The sequence below is a fragment of the Miscanthus floridulus genome, chromosome 11 (assembly GCF_019320115.1).
Source record: "Miscanthus floridulus cultivar M001 chromosome 11, ASM1932011v1, whole genome shotgun sequence".
Classification (NCBI taxonomy): domain Eukaryota; kingdom Viridiplantae; phylum Streptophyta; class Magnoliopsida; order Poales; family Poaceae; genus Miscanthus; species Miscanthus floridulus.
In genome coordinates this window covers 46,700,365-46,715,057 of record NC_089590.1, presented here as the reverse complement: position 1 = coordinate 46,715,057, position 14,693 = coordinate 46,700,365, and the positions used below count along the sequence as shown (strand labels likewise).

Here is a 14,693-nt window from a genome sequence, read left to right as displayed (position 1 = left end):
GCTTACCCATAACACACATAAAATAAAAACAATTGAGTGATTCTACCGGCTTCACGATCCTATATATACAATTCTTAATTTCACAATGATGGGTGTGTCGTGCATAGTTCTTAATTGAAAAAAAGAGAGACTCCAGCTATTATCCTCTACAATGGTAACGATCAACATCAACTCCACTGATCTGTATAATTATATTGTACTACTGTTATTTATTCTTCACAGAAGTTAAGTAATACTAATTACAATATAATTATTAGCTTCATGATGCAAGCACCACACAGGACCGCGCGGCAAGGCCGCGCTGTTTTCTAGTACATATTGAAAGGTATTGAGGTAGAAATTTAGTTTGTTTTTTTACTTCAATCCACATAGATGGGGACTTTGGGAGGGATTGAGTTTATAAAGACAACACCTAAGTGGTGATGTACCGGTGACTGGCACTCATCAATAGTGGATCGGAGGCGAGACGACACAAGGGGTGAGAGTGGCGCAACTAGTTACACAAGGCACGCTCACGCCATCATGCGACACATTCGACTCTCGTTGGTAAAAAAAAAAATGCACTTGCTAGCTTGGACCTGCGGCAAAAATTAGATCGCATTGTCCTGGTGCAACCACAACTAACCATGTGGCAGTGCTTGGATTCACGAAGATGGAGCACGGTGGGTTGTTACACGGCATGATCAACGGCCATGGAGATCAGTAATATGGGATCTTGACGACCCTTGTCATGGGAAAGACAGCGGCCACAACGTTGTTTCTGATAAGTATATGTTAGATGACACTAGTTGAATATCTATACGTACATGTAGAATTCCTTTATGACATACAACTACCATCAAATTGGACTAAACATCTAGCAAACAATTATTTTCCATTTAATTTATGTCGTCACGACCATCATAATTTGTCGTAGATTCTAAATTTCCCAAGACAGATATACAAAGCGTCATATATTAATAGATATTCTAATTTGCTCTCAAGTCAATTCGAATCAATCCCACCCTCATTAACATAAACATGAAACATAAGTATAATATATTCCATACGATATCTATATTGTCACTTGGTATTATTACAACATAATGAGTATATCATCTTCGTAACAACTTCATAAGTTATCCTCTACTACTTATCTCTGATTTTGTTCTTAGGTTTCCAGGGGAGATTGCTGGTCGCTACGCATATGTATAGAGATATGCATTAGTATAATCTCAAACTACTTTGTATGCTATATCAATAACAAATGTAAAATATATAAGAATTATTGAAAATAAGACGTAACCTCGACTACGATGTTAGACCTCTTGGTGGAATCCACTGGTAGCAGCTTTTCCAAAAAGCCGCGGCTGTTGAACCAAACAGCTTTTAGCTTTCTCACGGCCCATAACATATAACAGTTTTTTCACAGCCCACAACTCACAATATTTTTCCAAAGTCACAGCTCAACCAAATAAGCACACGATAACAAGAAATCATAATAGTGTGTTTGTTTTCTCTCAAGGGAAATCTACGGATGTCAGAGCCAAACCAACAACACTTAGGAGTTAGGTACTCTATCCCGTTTCTTTTCCATGGCAAAACAACATTTAGCTTGGTTGCAGCAAAATACATGGAACAATAAACACAAGAGTTCACTTTATTTCTTCGTGACATTGCGTTAGGCCTTCCGCAGTGTGTTTCTGGAGTGAAGCTAAATTTGTCTCTTTCCACTTGAGGCACCACTGTGCACACCGCGAGACGATGCCAACACTGATGCCTGAAATGAAAGATTCCGCAGCGATGCATGTTGAAGCGACGGTACCCATTCATTAAACAAGTATTTTGTTTCCTATTGAGCCATGCGCATGTGTGAGAGAGACGGTAGATGGCCTCTGCACTTCACTTCAGACTATTTTATTGTTTTCTATTGGTTTACTGGCTCCTGAAATCAAAACGTCGCACTGCAGCATACTTGAGGGCCTGTTTATTTTCTAAAATTTTTTAAGCAGTACCCATTACATCGAATCTTACGACATATGCATGGAATACTAAATATAGATGAAAAAAAAATTAATTGCATAGTTGGGTAAGAAATCGCGAGACGAAACTTTTAAACCTAATTAGTCCATAATTAGACACCAATTGCCAAATACAAACAAAAATACTACAGTAGCCAAAACCTAAAAATTTTTGGATCTAAACACGACCTCAGTGATGCTGGTTTTTTTTTTTTTGCATGTGGGGTCTAGTTTGTTTGGCATCACTTCCTCACTGTGGAAGGCCTTACACAACATGTCACATATCTCAATACGTATAAAAATATGTTTGAATTTTTGTCAAGATTTTTACTATGCTTTATTAACTACAAAGTGGCCCCCGCATAGGATGCATCTTCTTAATTAAATAAAGGTCTTGTTTAGTTGGCGATTTTTTTTTGAGAAATAGTACTGTAGCACTTTCGTTGTTATTTGACAATTAGTGTTCAATCATAGTCTAATTAGGCTTAAAAGATTCGTCTCGTGAATTTCGTCTAAACTGTGTAATTAGTTTTATTTTTTATTTATATTTAATACTTCATGCATGCGTCTAAAGATTCGATGTGACAAGAAATTTTAAAAAATTTTATAAAATTTTGGGAACTAAACAGGCACAAACTCGATGGAACTGAAACAGCTCACCACAAATTCTGTTACTAATGTCTTTGCAATTCTCTGAACAAATTGCGAAGCTGAAATGCTAACTGGCTGGCGCGTTTGTGCATCCAGTGACCTGACACTGTAGTCTGTAGCACAGTCACTTCATTATTTTTTTCATAATACAATAATAGGCTTATAGCCGAGCTAATGCTGACGTGAAGAAAAGAAGGGAGGAGAAATATGAGAGCTTGGCTCCTATGTAAGTATTTAGGCACGAAAGCATATGCATTAGTGGATCCAAATAGCAAGTGTTGTGAGGAAGAATAGGAGAGAGATTTTTTTAAGACAAATAGAAGACACTTATCGTATAACTTAACTCTTGTAATTTGGTAACTTGAGTTATAGTCAAACTGAGTTGACTTTATTATTGGTCTTGTTCTAATAGTATACAGTAGCAAAAAATAATAAATGGTCAACAGCGTGACACGGCTAGTTGGCTACAGTTCGCTCGTTGGTTACTTATCAGACAGCTAATAATTTTTTTTTCTCACGATAAATCAACGTCAGCTAGGTTTATCAGCCTATAAACCTATATAAACCTACAGACTGAAAACCCCAAGTCGCCCAACAGATCAGCTGCGGCCAGCAGAAAACCACACAGCCACTGAGCCACCTGCCCCCGCACGCCGACGCGTGACCAGCCACCACCAAACACCGCGTCTCCGCCGGAGTCCCCAAACGCGCGCGGCGTTCATTGGCCGCCGCGTATAAACTGAGACCCTGTTTAGTTTTCAAATTTTTTTTACCAGATACAATAAATGAGCATGTTTAGACACATACATAAAGTACTAAATATAGACGAAAAAAAACTAATTGCACAGTTCTCGGCAAAATCGCGAGACGAATCTTTTAAGCCTAATTAGTCTATAAAAAAGCCTTAAGTGCTACAGTGACCCACGTGTGCTAATGACCGCTTAATTAGTATCATTAGATTCGTCTCGCAGTTTCCTGATGAGTTCTATAATTTATTTTTTTATTAGTATCAAAAAATTCCTCCCAACATTCTTTCGACACATTCAACGTGATACCTAAGAAATTTCATCTTTCCAACTAAACACACCTTGACTAGCGACCATCTTGTCAACACACCAAAAAAAAAGAAAAAGAAAAAAAACGAGCACCAACCATCAACGAACCAACCCCAGTAGCCCACGCCGCAGGCCGCACAGGCCCGACAGCCCGACAAGCCGAGAGGCGAGAGCAGGAGCGGAGCACGCTTCGCGCACCAAACACCAAAGAGAAAATTCCTTTGTTGCCATCGAAAACTATAACAATCCCTTCGTTGCCATTCAAAATTACATGTTTCTTTCGTTGCCATCGAATTTAGATTTTCTGTTCCCTCGTTGCCACTGCTGTCACAGAGTAGTCACAGCGTGACTTCTCTCCCTTCCTCTGTGACCGTGACGAAGCGCGCAGGCGCAGGCGCAAAGAGACACAGCGCGCACACACACACACTAATGAAGTGATGAGTGATGACTAATCAACGAGATGAGCTGAACTGAGCTTGCTGTGCAGTTGGCCCCCATGTGACTCTGTGTGACGAGCCTACGCTGCGCTTGTCTTCGTCAGTCACACACACACGCGCCCGTCCTAGCCCCATGTGCCTGCTCTGAATGCCACTGCCTGCTCCACGTTTCCCTCTCCCCTCTCTCTCTCTCTAGATCACAAGACTGACCCGCCGTCCGGCTCGCATTCCCTTCCTCTCCTCCGGCCGGATCGCACCGCGCCTTCGCGCTGCTGCTGCTGCTCGTCTGCCCCTCGGCGGCGCAGCAGGAGGGGGCCGTGTCTGAGTCGTACGCGTCCTCGCTCGCGTCTCGCTTCGACGCGTCGCCGTCGTGGGCGTTCCCGAACCCTCGCCTCCGGGCGTCCTACGCCGCGCTGCAGGCGTGGAAGCGCACCGCCATCTTCTCCGACCCTTCCAACGTCACCGCCAACTGGGTGGGGCCCAACGTCTGCGCCTACAACAGCGTCTTCTGCGCGCCCCTTCCCGGCAGCACCTCCCACGACATCGTGGTCGCCGGGATCGATCTCAACCACGCCGACATCGCGGGGTACCTTCCCGCGTCGCTGCTGCTGGGCGTCCCGGACATGGCGCTGTTCCACATCAACTCCAACCGCTTCTGCGGCGTCGTCCCGCGCACGTTCGCGCACCTCCACCTCCTCCACGAGCTCGACCTCAGCAACAATCGCTTCGTGGGCGGGTTCTCGGAGGTGGTGCTGTCGCTGCCGGCGCTGCGGTACCTGGACCTTCGCTTCAACGACTTCGAGGGCAGCATCCCGCTGGCGCTCTTCGACCGCCCGCTCGACGCCATCTTCCTGAACTCCAACCGCCTCCGCAACCCGATCCCGGCCAACCTCGGGAACTCCCCGGCCTCCGTCGTCGTGCTCGCGCACAACCGCCTCGCCGGGTGCATCCCGCCCAGCATCGGACGGATGGCCGACACGCTCAACGAGATCGTGCTCATCGCCGACGAGCTCACGGGATGCATCCCGCTGCAGGTCGGCCTGCTCCGGAAGCTCACCGTCTTTGACGTCAGCGTCAACCACCTGCAGGGACAGCTCCCCGCCAGCATCGCTAACATGGCTGTTGTTGAGGAGCTCGACGTCGCCCGCAACCGTCTCGAGGGCGCCATGCCGGCGGGAGTCTGCGCGCTCGCCAGCCTCAGGAACTTCACCTACACCGACAACTTCTTCACTTCGCGCCCGCCCTGCGCCAAGGCCACCGCCGACGACGCTTGGAACTGCATCCCCGGCGCGCCGGCCCAGCGCCCGCCGTTGCAGTGCGCGGCCGCCGCGGCACACCCGTTCGACTGCAGCAAGGCGCAATGCTAGGAAGCCCCGGGCTACACCCCGACGCCGGGCGGTGGCCACGCACGCGGCGACCGCGGCCGCGGGAGCGGCAGCCAGCCGCCCACGCCGGTGTCGTCGACTCCCAGAGGCAGAATCGCAGGGAACCCACCGCCATCGTCTACTACTCCCACTCCCGCGGGAGCGAAGTCACGCCGTGACTCCTCTCTAACAGCAGTGGCAACGAGGGAACGAAAAATCTAAATTCGATGACAATGAAGGAAACATATAATTTTAAATGACAATTGTTATAATTTTCAATAGCAATGAAGGAATTTTCTCAACACCAAAACCCCTCGAAACCCAGGCGAGGCGCCGTGGTGGAATCAAGTCAATCAACCACATGTCTCGCAAGCAGCCGCAGGCCGCAGCCCGCCAACCCCTCCTCTCTCTCCAAGGGCCGCCGCGCTGCTCCCACCAACACCAACCAAACCCGCCATGGCCGAGCGCCTCGCCGCATCCGCTGCCACCCTCCGCGCCTCGGCCGCCGCCGCCACCCCGTCCGCGCGCCGCGCGGCGCGGGCCAGCCGCGCCTTCTTCCCGCCCTCGCCGGCGACTTCAGCTCGCGCGCGCGTCGGCCTCCGCGCCGCGCCGTCTCCGCTCCCGCAGGTCCACCCTGACCCCGAGATCGAAATGGTGCAGCAGCACATCGGCTGTTGACTCGTGTTTACGCGTGTGACCGCCAGTGACGGATCTTGATTTTTACCTCTGAGTATGCACAGCAAAAAAAAAAAAAAAAATCTTATGCAATTCGGTGAAAATTTCCTTTTTTTATTTTTTTTACATAGAAAATTTCTACCTATCTCTATGACTGACGGACCCTAGGGTATGGTACATGATGCAGAAGGCGAGGGCAGTGAGGTGCGCGGCTGTGGCGGCGGCGTCTGACGTGGCTCAGGTGAAGGCCGCGCGCGAGGACATCAGGGAGCTTCTCAGGACGACTCATTGCCACCCCATCCTGGTGCGTACGGTGACCCTTGTCGTGCGTTTAAATTACTTTATTCATAAACTTCATCAATTATGAATTCATGATGGTGATTTAGGATTTGACTAAAGCCTTTGCGAGCTTACAACCACACTGCTACAATAGAAGATGCGAGGCTTTAAATTACGATCTTACTATGCTGAGAAGCCTAAGATCACTGTTGGCGAACATAGTGGTAGTGATCACTTTTAATAACTTTGTTAGTGATGTCCGTTCATATACGCCTCTGCAGCATATGGTTTGTGAGCAGAGCACTGAGCAGGGTGCTCGTTTTGTGCCTGTTACCATGTAATCCAGTAGTCACTGTTGAGCAGGGGTGGATCGAGAAAAAAAATGTTACTAGGGCCACTCCTACTAGACCATGGGTTATTGCTCGCTTATAAATGTTTTCCCTAATTATGCCTAGAGATTTAATTAGTACTCGCAACAAATTCAGTGGTTTCATTTGACACCAGTGAGTGTATGCTCGAGCTGGCCCTTTTGTAGCCCATGTAGGCAAGCAACTAAGATTCAACATGAGTGGTTTGTTTGTTGTGAAATAGCATGGAGTGTGTGAGATATAATTACCAGTTTGAATATCAAAAGAGTGAGTGGTATGTTAGGGAAGTTTGATTGCTCATAGGATGATATTAAGTAATTCAAAGGGAATTGGCCAGTTGCCCAGTTCAAACTTAACGATGTAGTAATGACTAACGGTACTATGTTGATGGAGGGCATTATCCAATGCACGTTTCAGGATTATGTCAGAGTCTATTCATTAGTTATGCTGCATTTGTAATCATTTTACATTTGCATTCATAGGACTTTTTGTCTTAAGTTTTAGAGATTGAAGATACTGCTTTCTCATCTGGAATCCTTTATCCTTTATTTCTTAATTTACGCATGCGTCCAATTTACTCCGATCTCCTGAGAAAAAAGCTGGGTGGGGAGTGGATATGGAATTCCTCTCGACTGTGGAAACTTACGAGTTGGAGAGAATATTTGGCAACTTTTTATTTTTAAGAGCTATTTTACCAAATTGTTGGAGGACACTTTTTTCCTTTTTGCTAAAATATTAAAATAAGGAGTTGTTTTACAGAACTCCTGGAGATGGTCTAAGCTCTGTTGAATGAATTTCTGCGTATTTTGATTTCCAGCTATCAAATGCAATGCAATTTTTGGTGGTCTATTGTCTGGTATTTTCTGAGACATATGTATGGAGTCAGGTTACCTTTGGGCTTCATTTTCTGTATGCAAGATGACTTATTTTTACGTGTTTGATTGGATGAAGGTCCGTCTAGGATGGCATGATGCTGGTACGTATGACAAGAATATTGAGGAGTGGCCACAACGAGGCGGAGCTAATGGAAGCTTAAGATTTGATGTTGAGTTGAAACATGGAGCCAATGCTGGTACTGTTACTCAACTTCTCTCAGTATCATTGATTTATTCTTCTAATGTGTACTATTAGTAACTGCAACCTCTGATTGGAATTTATAAGGTCTGATAAATGCTCTAAAGCTTATCCAACCAATTAAGGACAAGTACCCGAGTATCACTTATGCAGATTTATTTCAGTTGGCAAGTGCTACAGCAATTGAGGTCTGACCTTTCCCTCATTGAAGCATCAGGCTATGTTATTTTTAATCATATGCTACCATGTTAAATATGAGTCAATTTCACTCCAGGAAGCTGGTGGCCCAAAGATTCCAATGAAATACGGACGAGTTGATGTTACAGGATCTGAGCAGTGCCCACCTGAGGGGAAGCTTCCTGGTTAGTAGATCTCCATGGGCTTTGCAGTGTTCTTCATCCAGTACCAATGCCCTTTGTTAGTTTGCAGGGAAGAATTCAGATACCAAAGATATACTTAGATATTTTTCTTTTCTTTTTTTTTTCCACAACGGCAAAGCCGAATTTCATTACTATCAAGCAACGAAATTACATGAGTTTGTAATAGCAGAAAGAAATGAACCATAACTGCGCAAAAGTTGCCACATTGGAATGATCACAGAGGGATCATCCAAATAGGCGCTCCTCTTGGATATTTTTCTTATCTGCTGGGAATATCAACTAAGCGTATTTCACATTTTCAGAAATCATGGGAATACCTCCACTGCCACATTGATATCGAAAAACTGTTGTTATGTAGAGGGGAATAGCTGCACCAGCATATAAGCCAGTTCCACGAATCTGATGCCTACCAACTCTTAAGTTTTTCTTTATCTTGTGTTTCACAGATGCTGGCCCAAGTTCACCTGCTGACCACTTGAGGGAGGTATTCTACAGAATGGGCCTTGATGACAAGGTGTGCAGATCACGACACTTAACCCATTTCAACATGTGTGTCTAATTGACTTTGTTGAGCTGTTTGGAATTCTAATCATGTGTTTGTAGGAAATTGTTGCCTTGTCTGGAGCACATACACTTGGAAGGTCCAGGCCTGAACGGAGTGGCTGGGGGAAACCAGAAACAAAATATACTGTATGTTCTTATCTTCTTTATGTGAGGTGCAAAGCAGGAACATCAGTTATTCTTTTCTGCAGGAAGTCTGTTTTGAGCATGATTTGTTCCATCCAGTGTGTCTTGATCAAGGATTGCATTGCATTTATATTTTTGCAATAAGAGGAACATTGCAATTTCTTAATGCTTTGGTACATTGCGCCCGCACAGCTCCAAGAATTGTCTTTAACCTTTCTGGGATGCTTTTGTGCAATCTTTATGTACCGGCTAACTGGCTAAGCTCTGTGCATCATGTATTGTCTCTTCGTCTTCTTAATTCGCTCACTGGACTTATAGATAAATCCTCTCCAGACCATTGATGTTACCTTGGAACATTAAAGTCAAATGTGCTGCATTGTGTATGTGAATAAATTGGGCTTGTCTTGTTAATCTTGTGAGTTCATCTACCATGTCTTGTTACTCTTTACAGAAAAATGGTCCAGGTGCACCTGGTGGGCAATCATGGACAGTTGAGTGGCTGAGATTTGATAACAGTTACTTCAAGGTATGTGCCTTTTGCCACATATTACATGCTGAAAAATCGATCCGTGTTCATCATCTCTAATCTGGTAGCAACACTTCAGGATATCAAAGAGAAACGAGATCAGGATCTTCTGGTCCTACCTACAGATGCTGCTTTGTTTGAGGACCCAAAGTTCAAGGTGATCTGATGATCAACTGTATGATGTTGGTATCCTATGAAATTAATCGTTGAGCTTACTGTATGAGAATCTACAACACAACCAGGTCTATGCGGAGAAATATGCAGAGGACCAAGACGCCCTCTTCAGAGACTACGCCGAGGCTCATGCTAAACTGAGCAATCTGGGTGCGAAGTTCCAACCGCCGCAGGTTAGTGTTCACATTTTTGTCCTCAGTTTTCCTACAAGCACACTTTGCTCTTCATTAAAATGGCAATTTAATTGGTTCCGGGTAGGAGACTAGCTGCTCAAAACCATTGTTGATTTTCTTTTCCTCAAACAAGTTGGGCCAACCTTGTCGTCCTTTTTAATATTGATTATGCAGGGATTCTCTTTGGATGATTAGTGCAGCACCAGAGCCACAGTCCGCAAAACAGGAAAACGCTGTCCTTGAAAAGGTGTATATTCCTCCTGCTTCCATCTCTAAACTCACTTCAGTTCCATATGGGGCTTGACAAAATAGCGAAATAAGTTTAGCTTTCTATTTCTATAAAGATAAATCACCCCACTACTGCCCCTTGCAGGATCAAGAGGAAACGTACAATTCATTGCTCTTCTCATATCATCATACAAGATGGACTGGTCCCTGGCTTTTCATGATGCTATATGCGGCCTGTTCGCTGGTTGTCTTATGGGCTGATAAGCTCGGCTGGTGCTGGTTTGTTGTGAGAGGAAAACACTTGTTGGCTCGGCTGATAAGCCCTGCAGCCTATTCACTTGTTGGTTTCAACCAGAGCTTATCAGCCTAGCTAACAGTATTTTTCTCTCATAACAAACCAGCACCCGCCGGGCTTATCAGCCTAGAAACCAACCAGCGAACAGGCCGCTGGCTGAAACCAACAAGTGAACAGGCCGATGGAGTCTTCCAATTTAACTAGATTTTTGAACCGAGCTTGCAAATAAAAGAACTGACACAGTGACACTACATAAATTTCAGAGCCATTGTGAGAACCTGGGATAAGATTGTGGTATCAGATTTGGTTTTATATTATCCCTTTCATTCACATGACGCTCTGCGCTGCCGTCAATTTTCTGCTATTAGCACCATAGCCAGGCGTAATTTTTCATCTGGCCATGCTCCCGGATTTGTCGTCACAGGTAGAGGGGGAATCTTTAAAGCAGTAGATGGGCCACTTGGCCATGGACCCCCGGTCCACCAACTCGTGCCGCGACCTGGATTTGTAATTTTTGTATCGCTCGTTTGGACCGTCTGGCTGGTGGGCGCCCACCACTTTAGGAGAGAACAGGGCTGGCTGGACAACGAGACATCGTTAGGCTATCTTGAACAACAACACTTAAAATATAAGATTCATTCGTTTTTTAGATAGCGTTACAGACAAAAGGTTTAATATCTATTTGGCATCTTTTTAACAACCAGACCTAAAAGAGAATCATTTCTGCAAATGGGTTTTCAGAAGAAATGATGCCTATATTTGGGTTGTGTCTCTCAGGCAATCCCAAAAAAGGTCTTCCGTATAGGTACTCTGTTAGAGGTTGATTTTGAGTCTCTTGCTATCCATTTTGGGTTTGGATCTCCATATGGATTCCTTAGAGACCGTCTTAGGACAGCTGCCTAGCGAGACATCTCGAACATAGATGTTTCTTTTTTGACAACAGGACATTAGAAGTATGAGGCCTGCGCCGTCTCCGCGGCCTCTGAGCGTGGCCAAGATAGCCTGCTCTGTTAGTCCCGTCCGATATTGTTTTTATGGCTCATATCGTCTCGTTCCTATTTTTCACTATGAGTTTTTGTCTTCTCATGATTGGACTGAAGGGAGAACAGGTTTCGTAACATGCATGTCGTTGGCTGAACCTTTTATTATATACTTGCTCTACACATGGAGAAAGCACAAGGATAGAAAAATCTGGTATTATGCTACAACCTAGATTCTCCACGCATGCTGCCGGTGGTCTCAAACATATGCATGCAGCCAGATAGCATGCATGCATCATAGGAGCTAGCAACTATTGATCACTCTAACTACACAGTAACAACTATCGGCCTCTTTTGTTAAATCACTCTCTCATGCATTACTATGTGGTGAGAGAGTCTGATGGTGACATTTCATACACACATCCCTTCTGATGCAGCAGGTTCAACAATGCAAATGCTACTTAGCACATACCCTTAGATAATTAGATATTTTAGATATAAATCAATCTAAAAAATAGCAGAGTTTCTGGCTTCTCACAACATCGATAGATTGCTTTCATCGACACTGTGATAGCACACTCAAAGAATCCAGCAAGTACCACTCTCTTGCTTTTGCAACGGGTTGTACTATAAGGCAATGATGACCATGCCAATGAAGGGCTAGAATGCTATCTTTACAGGAAATGTAGGTAATAGCACTGTGACAAATTTATAACATCAAGATACTCCTTAAGTTTGGCACTTGGACTCTGAGTAGTGATTAATTTACACTTTATCAGTAACAATTATGTCTGAATGTTGCTTGCGTCTAAGTCCATCTATTTGCAAGGCTTTCCTGCACATTTATCTTATTTCATCTGTGCATTCACAAATCCTCTATTTCTCTTGCGGTTCATGTGGCATCTACTGGGAACTGATGTTGATATATTCATTGCCTAATTACTTATCCTGGAGTAATTTTGCTATTTTTCAAGGCAATCAACTAGAGTTCTCGCACACTTCTAGCAAGTACCATTGCAGAATGCCCTTTTGTCTTCTTTGTTCGAAAGAGTATATATCCTAGCACAACAACATGCTCATGCCAAACTTGTTGTCCTTTCTGTCCTGACTATGCATGTATATGATATTGACCCTTCATGCCGAATATCTATGCTAGCACAACAGCACATAGTGTGCCAACCTTTTGTCCCTTCCTATGTAATTATGCATGTTTGAACTTGTTGTCCCTTCTACCTAACTATGCATGTACTCTCTCCTGTCCCAGATTAAATGGACTGTCTATAGTTCAAATTTTTTCCCAATTTAATCGATCACATAGGTCTCCTAGTCCTAACCTGGCGGACAGAGCTGTAGTACCTTTTCATGGCCACAAGTTTTTTTTCCTCGATAATTCTTGGCCACAAGCTCACTTGTCTCCAGGTGCATGGAACGTCCAGATGAGTGTCTTACTATAGGATGCATGAAATGTCACCATCATCCACTTCCACACAAAGAAGACAAAAGGGCATCAGACGGCATGCATGCCATGAAATGTCACCATCGTACTAGTGCATCATTTGTGCTTTGTTGCTACTGTATTACTTGTTCCATGGGTCATTAGCGCCAATTAGTACCTTCGATATTTTGAAAAGTTGATTTCTTTGTTATTACCAGACTAATGCATGGGTTGAATTTGATTACTATATCGTTCTTACCAGTTTAGTACATGGATTTAATTTTTCCACTGTTCGCAGTAGATCAAATTAACCATGCATTATGTGCCCATGTGAACCTAGGTCATGTCTATTTCTTATTCGTCGTGTTCTTACCGATAGTGCGTTCCGAGATTCTCCTCTTGCCTATATAATCATGACCTTCCTGCTGCTCCACGGCACCCCGTCATCTGTCTTTGCCTTTGTTATGTTCTTCAAGTACTGCCTACTCGAGACACTCGTGTAGGGCAGTGAAAGTTGAACTAGGAGACATTTGGTGCCAGAATATCAAGTTAGATATACTGAAACTGATGGTCCTATGAAGCATATTAAAAAAAGTAGTACCACACAGCTTCCATACATTTAATTTTGTGGCCACCTCAGGTCAAGAAACATTGCAAATTTACAGGCACAAAATCTGCCGGCCTTTAAATCGTGCTAGACCTTTTCCTTGGGAATCGGTTCAACAAGAAAATATGTCGTCTGTGCATGCTTCTTGTCACTTTTGAGTTTGGTACCTTTGTCTATGGAGATGATTTTATGCTCCCTATAGGTGATCCACCAATAATGTTTCATGGAGGGGGCGCCTGCTAGCAATACAAGGAAGAAGGTTCGGAGAGAAGGCTCCTCCTCCTAGCCAGTTGCGCTCTCTTGTGGTTGCATTATATATTTGCTTATTGTGTATAAGCAGCAAATTTGCTATCAATGTTGTAGGAGTTGTTACACCATCTACTGGGAGAACTATACGGGAGAGGCAGGAGCGCCGAAGATCTATAATAAGAGCGAAGAAAGAAGGTAGGTATTGAAGTACTTCCTCCGTCCCTAAATAACTATCGCCGTTGGTGTACGTGCCGTAAGTTTGACTTGATTTGGAGAAAATGCGTGCAACATTAGTATCTCCAAATAAATTTGTTAAAAAACTAGATTCAAAGATCTTTTCAATGATACTAATTATGTACGATAAATATTAATATTTTTAATATATATTTAGTCAAAGTTATTTCTCGGAAAGCGAAAACGACTAGATATTTAGGGACGGAGGGGAGTATGTTTATAATCCGAAGATATTGGTGCGCTCTTGGCAAGCCATGGACCCCTATATTATATTGGGGTACTAGCTAGGGTAGATTCTCTGGGATGACCAACTAATTATCTAACATTGCTGTAAGTAGGGTTACAGGTTCCAGTAAGAGGGCAGCAGAGGGAGGGCAGCAGTGTCAGAGGCTAAAAGCAAGGTCAAGGAAAGAAGGTACTTGTTTGCATGTGTGTGTCTATATATTGCAAGCAGAAAAATCATATTTTCCTTGGTGGTGGATGCAGACGACGAGATATCATACTACGGGCCTCCTGCGCACAAGTGTCAGTACTGCGGTGCGTAGTTTTGGTACCAAGAGCGTGTGAAAAGAACATATCGAGGTGAAGGAGACCATGTACGTTTTCATCTCTGTTGTAGGGGAGGTAAGGTGAGCTTGCCTCTTCTAAAAGATCCCCCCTCCATTTCTAGCTGGTTTGTTGAACCCAAATGGTGATACTTTCTCTAAATACTTCATCAAATCTATATGTTCATACAACTCCATGTTTGCTTTCACTTCACTTGGTGCTAAAATTGACATGGATATAAACAAGGGTCCTGGCCCGTATGTCTTTAAAATTAAT

The 14,693-nt window shown here is 44.1% G+C and overlaps 2 protein-coding genes and 1 long non-coding RNA gene across 3 annotated transcripts; all 3 read left to right on the top strand.

The window, feature by feature from the left end:
- Nucleotides 1-4,352: 4,352 nt before the first annotated feature.
- LOC136491890 (leucine-rich repeat extensin-like protein 1) lies at nt 4,353-5,510 on the top strand (the record flags this gene model as incomplete). The annotated part of the gene is made up of 1 exon (XM_066488096.1): nt 4,353-5,510. A coding segment is annotated over one exon (1,158 nt), but the record flags the coding sequence as incomplete, so codon positions are not given.
- Nucleotides 5,511-5,855: 345 nt separating this feature from the next.
- Nucleotides 5,856-10,666, top strand: LOC136493043 (probable L-ascorbate peroxidase 7, chloroplastic). The gene is made up of 12 exons (XM_066489072.1): nt 5,856-6,134; nt 6,370-6,486; nt 7,781-7,901; nt 7,991-8,091; nt 8,178-8,265; nt 8,730-8,797; nt 8,887-8,973; nt 9,422-9,496; nt 9,576-9,653; nt 9,739-9,843; nt 10,018-10,090; nt 10,217-10,666. Exons 1-11 carry the CDS (start codon nt 5,964-5,966, stop codon nt 10,036-10,038), a joined length of 1,032 nt encoding a protein of 343 aa, XP_066345169.1. The 5' UTR covers nt 5,856-5,963; the 3' UTR covers nt 10,039-10,090; nt 10,217-10,666.
- A 2,930-nt stretch (nt 10,667-13,596) lies between these two features.
- Nucleotides 13,597-14,484, top strand: LOC136492914 (uncharacterized). The gene is made up of 3 exons (XR_010768234.1): nt 13,597-13,836; nt 14,210-14,286; nt 14,358-14,484. It is a non-coding gene; the product is annotated as an uncharacterized lncRNA (long non-coding RNA).
- The last annotated feature ends 209 nt before the right edge of the window (nt 14,485-14,693 follow it).

Excerpts from the sequence above, each read along its gene's own strand:
- LOC136493043 (XM_066489072.1), top strand. The coding sequence starts at position 5,964 with ATGGCCGAGCGCCTCGCCGCATCCGCTGCCACCCTCCGCGCCTCGGCC. Across the intron at positions 8,266-8,729 it reads ACCTGAGGGGAAGCTTCCTG|ATGCTGGCCCAAGTTCACCT; the intron begins GTTAGTAGATCT and ends TGTGTTTCACAG. Across the intron at positions 8,974-9,421 it reads AACCAGAAACAAAATATACT|AAAAATGGTCCAGGTGCACC; the intron begins GTATGTTCTTAT and ends TACTCTTTACAG.